Source organism: Heterocephalus glaber, unplaced genomic scaffold (genome assembly GCF_053883595.1).
Source record: "Heterocephalus glaber isolate CG9 unplaced genomic scaffold, H.glaber_assembly_v1.0 deba00001813, whole genome shotgun sequence".
NCBI lineage: Eukaryota > Metazoa > Chordata > Mammalia > Rodentia > Bathyergidae > Heterocephalus > Heterocephalus glaber.
The window spans coordinates 2,725,506-2,733,301 of record NW_028258484.1 but is presented as its reverse complement, the minus strand read 5'-3'; the positions used below and the strand labels follow the sequence as shown (position 1 = coordinate 2,733,301).

The window sequence follows — 7,796 nt, the reverse complement described above, 5'->3', positions numbered from 1 at the left end:
GAGGACCCCCGAAGAGCAAATGGGTGGCTAAATGAGTGCCCGAATGGAGGCCACACCGGAGGAAATCCTTCAGGGCGCCTAAAGAAACTTCTGACACTGGCGGAAACTTCTCAAACTAGGACCAAGGGCATCGGGCCTAACTCTGAGCTGAACCCTCATTGGGCACTTTCACCCACCGCCGCCGCCGCAGACGTTCCATTAGTCACGTACCGGTGGCGGCGGGCGCGTGCGCAGCTGGGGGGGGGGGACTGGTTGAGAGTATGGGGCAACTTTTCCCGGGATGACAATGGGAGAAGTAGGTGCACAGATGCAGCCGCGCTATGAGTGTTTACTAGAAATCATTCAAAAGTTGTGAAGCAGATGGCATGGCGTGGGCTGCCCGAAAACCTCCCATAGCTCCCCAGGATAAAGTTCAGCCGCTTTGCTTGGCGCTCAAGGCCTTTGTTTGGACCCCTTCCAGGCTGGCCTCCTCCGCCCTCTTTTCGCCTAGTCCTAGGTACAGACATACCCTGTCCCTCCTCCTGGCCTTTGCCCAGGCTGTTTCTGCCACTTGGAATACCAGTTCCTCCTACCATATTTTTTGTTTTGATTTATTGAGCCTTAATCTACTTATGTCTAGCAGCCCTCTCAAATTCTGGTCTGTTAAATGGGGATAACGTTAGTTCCCACCTCATAAAGTGATCTTAAAGGTGAAAGCAAGTCATATATATTAAGTAGAAGAGATTGATGATCTCGAGGCTGGACCTCAGTTTCCTCATCTGTCAACTGAGAATCCCATTAGGCTCTGTTAAGTTGTGTCTCAATCACTTATTTAACTCTCAGGTTTACAGTTTGTCCAGTTTCAGCTGGCAGCTCTCTGCTGTACGCTGCACCAGTTGGGGCAGTGCCACCTGGATGAACCACTTACAAGTGGCCTCTTTGACACGGTAGTCTACTTGTATTCTGAAACCCGAAAGTGTCTCCTTTTCATTCTTTTCCATGTCATCCCTCCCTGAGCTGCATAGTTTAGCTTGAGTGAGGAAAAGATTTCAGGGCAAAAGTAGTTAACCTACAGATGGATGTCCTTGTGTGTGATCTGTATTTTGAAAATGGGAGAGTAGAACAGAGGAGAGGCTTGGGATGCTTCACATTGGAGCCCATTCCACTGTTGTGGAACCCCTGCACTGAGCCGGGCATTGGCTCAAGGACAGAAAAAACCCCCAGGAGGCAGCAGGGTGAGTCACTGGAGGTACAGCCACCTTGGCAATGGTTGTTTTTTTGTTTTTTGTTTTCCCCCTCCCCAGTACCAGGGATCAACCCAGGACCTCAAGCTTGCAAGGCAGGTGCAGTGCCCCTGAGCATTGGTTTGGTCTTTTGAGACAGGGTCTCACCATGTAGTTCAGGCCGGTCTTGAACTCACTATGTGGCCCAGGTTGGCCTTGAACTCATGGTGATCCTCTTGCATCAGCTTCCTAAGAGCTGGGATTGTTGCAGTGTTGCAGGCATGCACTACCACACCTGGCTGGCAGTGGTCACTTAATTGACAGCAGGCAGTTGCTGGTTCCTGCCCTCTTCCCCTCACCTCCGCATGTGGCACTGTAGGAGCCAACCTGAGGCAGTCAGTAGTTGGTCGAAGTGCAACAGCCAGAGCATATGTGTCAAGGGCTCTTCCTTGATCCTTCCTAGGATGGTCCCACTGACCCCCCAACTCCGGCCTGTAGGCTGGACCTCCTAAATCCCTCCCACATTATCACCTTTTCCCCACCCCTGCCACCACTACTAGGAGCCATGCCACAGAGCTTCTCAATCCCCTAGAGCCTACAGCAGCCTCCCCTGATCTCCCTGCCTCCTACAGTCACTCCCTGCCCTTGTGATGGGAAGGGTTTTTCAAAATACAATCTGAGCAGGTTGCCAAACCCTTGCTCCCCACTGGCAAACCCTCCAGGGGGTCTCATGACTCTGGGATAAAGTCTTAAATCCATAATATGGCCTGATAAGCCAAGCCCCATTCCCCCTTGACAGCTTCTTTAGTCTCAGGACCCCCACATGAGTGGGTCCTTCCCCTCATTACCAGGCTAGCCCCCACTCACAGGTGTAATGGTTTGTTGTTAGTCACTTGACCCTAAGCAGCTCCAAGTGCCTGGCATTATACTTAATAGACATTGGATGGCTGAATGAGTAAATAAATTTTCTCTAATGCCATTGCTTCTGTAGTTATGCCTCCACTACCTGTCCATCCTCCAATTCCAAGCCTAGTGCTTCCTCCTCCAAGATTCCCAATACACTAGCACTTGCCATTCACATTCATTCATTCATTCTTTCATGTACATGACAAGTATTTTTATAAGTGCCTACCCTGTGTTAGGCAAAGTCCAAAGCTCCAGGGGATACAGCAAAGAAGCACAGTTTTCTGTTTGGAATATTTATTCCTCTCCTTTCTATCTATTTTGTTTTTGTTTTGTTTTGTTTGGTACCAGGGATTGAACTTGGGGACTTGCGCTTGCAAGGCAGGCAGCAGCACCACTGAGCTAAATCTCTGGCCCTCTTTCCATCTATTCTTAAGACACTCCTAGGCATCCTTCAAAACTCAACCCTAGTGTATCATCTCTGGGAAGTTCTTTTCCAAACTTCTCTTTTTCCTTATTACCACTCTTGAACCTTGTGTGGCTCATCCAGTGGTGGGGGCATGGGGTTGGGGCTACCCAAGGAGTGCAGAGTAGAGGGACAGACATTACAGGGAGAACAAAGGTAGATGTCTCTCTTGAAGTGCTGATCATAGTGAGTAGGGCACAGCTCTGCTTCCAATTCCTGCCTCCTACCTTGGCTTGTTGTCTGGCCACTTAGCAACATCATGGAGGAAGTGGCTACCAGGAACAGAAATTACCAAGGGTCACAGGTCTAGGTTGAGAGGCAGCACAAGGTTCAACACACCTGAGGAAGACATTGGGGGGCTGGGAGGTGACGCTGGTGTAGATTCAAACATCAGGCCCTGAGTAAACCACATGCAGGGTTGTGGGGCTTCCCTGCCTTAGGGGCATCAGAAGCAGGGTCTGTGGCAGGCACCCAGCAGGAGGCCTATGAGTTCCTGTACTGTGGGCCAGCCTTTGAGAGTTTCTCCTATCTGCATGCTGTTACTCTAACCCAACTCTGGATCAGTTCTCTTGGGTTTGTGGGTTGCTCTTCCTTCCTCCTGTGCTTTCCTTCAAGGTTCTGGCCCCTTCCGGGAGTCACCAGTTCAAAGAGGTCCAGTGGCTTCCCTAAGGCCACACAGAGTCTTCTAGCAGAAGGTACCTGGAGGGCTAGAGGCCATGTCAGAGCAGGGTAATCTCACTGGGGGGCAGTGTGAGCCGTTTCTCCCGGGCACTGAGCAGGTTCTCCACATGCACAGCCACCACACGACACAGCTCCAGACCCTGCAGGGGACATAGGTGACAGTCCACGCCCACCTCATTCTTTCCCCCTCTCACCCTTGGTGGGATGTGCGAAATGGAGACATAGATGGGAGAGGGGTGGAGATCACCATCTTCACAGGAATCCTTATACAGCCCTCCCCAAAGGGTGCTTGGAGGAGCATAAAAAGAGGGAAGGCAGAATGGTGGGCTTCAAGGCAGACAGGGCAAGCAACCAAGGGACCTGTGGTGACAGCACTATGTGAGCTGAGCCAATTACTTCCCTTCTCAGAGCTTCAGCAGCCTTATCTGTAGGGTCTCAGTTTATCTGGCCCTACCTCAAAGGGCTGAGAAAAGGATTCAATGCAATTTTACTGCATGTACACTCTTTAAATTTTAAAAATATTAATCCATGGGCTGGGGTACAGCTTAGTGGTCCCACCTGAGTTCTTGGATTCCACCCCTAGCAAATCCCTCAAAATTAGTCCAATCAATAAATGCCAAGTATCTGACTATGTGTTGCCATGGTTATCCCCTGGAACCCACAGTCTAGAACAGGCAAGTGACCCAGCCCTAGGGCTCCCAGCTGCAGGAGGGTAGGAGAAGGCACCAGGGAATTTCAGAAAATTGATCTGTGAGTGCGGCTCACAGACCAAAACTAGTGTGGGAAGCCCCTCAGGGACTTCCTAGGGTGACAGAAGCTGCTCTAGGAGATGGTAAAATTGTGACAGCCATACTCACTGAGGGCTGACTGTGCCAGGCTTCCTTCTGAAAGCTTTATGTTTAATCCCTCCAGTGTCCCTAAGAGGCAGCACTATGACATCAGTTCCACAAGTGAGGAAACAGGTCCAGAGCTGTGAAACTGTTTGCCCTGACAACACCCTTGTAGGCACAGGGTTTAAATTTTGGTGCTGAGAGGCCTGAGGCCACACTCTGCAGTGCATTGTTCTTTGTGAGGCTTATCTGTGACCAACCCAGCCCTGGGGGCCACCCCAGCTAATTAAATCAGTATGGGCAATCTTTTGCCTACCCACACTCTGCTGTGTTCTAAGTAGTGCCCAACTTGACAGGTGTGGACATTTGAGGCTCAAAGATAAGCAGGGAGGCCTTGTGATCCCATCATACAGCTTTTTGGAGGTAGAAAGACTGGGGACCTAAGACTGTTGGTGGCAATGCAGCTTAACTCAGAAACCACCTTCCCTTGGGAGCCCTCCCAGATTACCTCCTGTGGGGCACAGGTCCCTTGGATACCCAACCCTGATCATGGTTTACTGGAAAGATTCTTTCATAGCTGAGACTCAAGGCTCTTCAAGGGCCAAGGCCAAAGGAATCTCAGTCACATCAGTATTCCTGCAGTCAGTGCTGAGCCTGCTATACAGAGATACTCCAGATGCACCCCTTTCCCCACACGCACACACACACATACTGCTATGGCTCGTGTTTAGATGTCCCCCCAAAGCCTCACTGAATGAGATGGGGCTTTTTTGGAGGTGGCTGGATCTAGAGTTGTGATGCTGGAACTGATTCATGGTGCAATGCTAGGCTCAAGGCCACTAGGATTAAAGGTGTGAGTGCTACCCGACTGAAGTAGTCTGAATAAGATAAAAGGGGCAGGAAAATGCTGTTAAAGTCCCTTGTTGCTTTTGCTACCCTGTGGGCACCATGAACTGTTGCCCTTCTGCCATGTGCCACCCTGCCTTGGAGCCAGCCGATTATGGACTGAAGCCTCTACAAAAACTGTGAGCTAAATACCCCCCCCCTTTTTTTTTTGGTACCAGAGATCGAACTCGGATCCTTCCGCTTGCAAGGCAGGTGGCGGAACCACTGAACTAAATCCCTGGCCCAAACCTTTCCCCTTTTAACTTTGGGTGTTGGATATTTTGTTTCAGCAATGAAAAGAAAGTAACTAAGACATGTAAGATAGGTAGAGGTGGCAGTTTCCTTGCAGAGGCTGCTACAAGGAAGGGGAAAAGCCAAAAAAGTCTTCATCTATCCATTCACCCATCGATTCATCACTGCATCCAAAAAATAGGCATTGAGTATCTGCTATGTGCCAGGCACCATGCTGTGTAAACAGCACGAACAAGATGGCCAGAGCTAGCTCTCTAGGTGCCAGCATTCCACTGGGGAGACAGACAATATGAAAACAAATACCTAAATGATTTTCAGGCCATCATTAGGATCACTGAGGTAGAGGTAGTGAGTCATTAGGAGAGCTGGGTAAGGCTCCTGGAAAGAGAGGCTCTTTGTGCTGAAACCCAAATAAAGGGAGGGAACTCTGTAAAGAATCAGGGAAGAGTATTCCATTTAAAGGAATAGTGAATATAAAGGGCTTGGGTCAGGGAGAGGAGGGCAAGCTCAGCCTGACGTGCCCAGAAGACGCCAGGGTGGTAATTGAATGAGCACACAGCAGAGGCTGGGAGAGGAGGCCATGGGGTCGGGGGTCAGGTAAAATGAGGGCACAGCAATGAGAGGAAGGGGAGATAAGCTAGAGAAGTCTGTTGGCCTCTAGGGGTGATGCTGAGGGAGCCTAGAGCTCAGGGTATCAGGGACAGAGACAGAAATATGGGGCTGTTCCAGCAGAGAGGGTTTTGAAAACCTTGAGGCTAGATAGGGTAACTAGGAGGAGAAAACAGACTACAACATACAGAAAAGGTATGGGGAGAAGGTACCAAAAAAGGGGTGCTAGGGCAGGTCTAAGAGGGAGGAGAATGCAAGATCTCAGAGAAGGGATTTTGGAAGTGGGGCAAGGCTGCTAGGTGACTCTAGAAGGAGCAATGTGGAAGGAGGTAGGGGGTGTGGTAGGAGGACGTAGAAGTCTTGTCCTGAGTCACAGGTTCACTGAGGGTCTTTGCTCTGGTCCTGTCCCTTACAGGCAGTGAAAAGCCACTCTTCATTGGGAATCACCACTGGGCCCATTCTTAGCAGGGCATGTGGAGGGTCAGAAAGGGTTTACATGTGGCCCAGCCCTGATTTTGCCCCTTGTCTGGACCTCTATCCTTTCTCTACTATGAGGCGAAAACTCTGGTCCTGCCCTGCCCCAAGGGCCTGTAAAAGTTGTACGGGAGCCCATACCTGTGCTTTTTAAGGACAATCACAGTTGAGAAGGCACAAAGTAGGTGGGTCTCAGTTTTCCTATCTGTCTAGGGGAGCCCACTTCCCCCAACTGCAATCCTAGCCCCTACAATTTAACCTCCTTGCCTCAGCCCCAGTCAGTTTCCTGAAACCTGTGTAACTGCTCACTCACCAACCTTCTATGGCTTCCTAGGAAAAAGCCCTAGATTCTCAGTTTAACATTCAAGGAGCTTCAAGATCTCCCAGAGATTTTGCAAGTGATCTGGGCCGTTTCCCATGGCCGTACTATCAAGTTACCTTGCTGGAACACCATAATGACTTGCAGTTCTGACTGGGCTGAGTGCTCTTTGGGGTACAGCCAGGACCTGACCCCACCCTGGAGCCAGGACCAGGGAGGAGCCTAGTGAGTGGAAGGAACAAGAGGAGAGGGCCTGGGCTCACCTGCTCCAGCTGCAGCTGCATGATGCGCTGGGCCACCACATCTCCCAGCACGATCTCTACATAGGGATAGCTAGAGTTGGCTGTGGGCCGCTGGGTCCGTGTAGACTGGATCTCCTTCAGAGGGAACTTCACAATCAGCTCCTAGGAGTGGAGGAAAGGAGCCAGACAGACCTGTGGGCGGGGATAATCTTAACCATGCCAAACCTTCTCCTTCAAATCAGATCAGAAATGAGAGCCCAGTTCAAGTATCCATTCCCTAATGACTTGCTGTATGACCTTGAGCAAATCATTCTACCTTAGATGTCAGTATCACCTGTGATTCAACCAGTGTTGATGCTGCATCTGCAGTTTTCCAGGCATGGCTCATGCTGCTTAGGATACAGGGGTGTAGTGGGGGCTGTTGGTGCCTTAACCTTCATATCAGAGCTCCTTATGTGAACACCTGCACCTCTTTGTTTGGAGCTTTATTTACTAGCCCAAGGAAGAAACAGACCACATGCAGAAAAGCTAGAGTGATGCAGAAGTAATGCTCCAAAAGAAGTCCTTCACTGATGATGGCTGGGGAGTGATGGCAGACATCCTGGCTCCCTCCCCACAGGACAGAAAAGCATGCTGTAAGCCAGTGGTGGTGAACCTATGCCACGCATGCTGCAGTAGGCTATTTATTATACTGAAAGCTCTAAAAGATTCACCATCATTGCTTTATGGTGTCCTGGGTCCCCAGCTGGACTGACCACCTCCAGTCACCCATATTGACAACTTGCATGGTAATGCAGCTTTTATCATCTCTGCCCCTTCCCTGCCTCACCTCCTCACTCCAGTGCTTCCTTGAATCACCTCCAACACCCACCCCCCTGCCCCTACTTGGCCTAGAATCCTCATCCAGAAAATAAGAAAGAGGGTAAGAGGTCC

General features: G+C 50.3%; 1 protein-coding gene across 1 annotated transcript in view; it reads right to left on the bottom strand.

Moving 5' to 3' along the window:
- Nucleotides 1-54: 54 nt before the first annotated feature.
- The window catches only part of Myo15a (myosin XVA), a 59,445-nt gene continuing 51,703 nt past the window's right edge, over nucleotides 55-7,796 (bottom strand). Inside the window, exons 64-65 of the mRNA XM_087203918.1 lie at nucleotides 6,885-7,025; nucleotides 55-3,392 (exon numbers count right to left, since the gene is read on the bottom strand). Coding sequence (XP_087060044.1) covers nucleotides 3,291-3,392; nucleotides 6,885-7,025 — 243 coding nt within the window. The 3' untranslated portion in view covers nucleotides 55-3,290. The remainder of the gene's footprint in view (nucleotides 3,393-6,884; nucleotides 7,026-7,796) is intronic.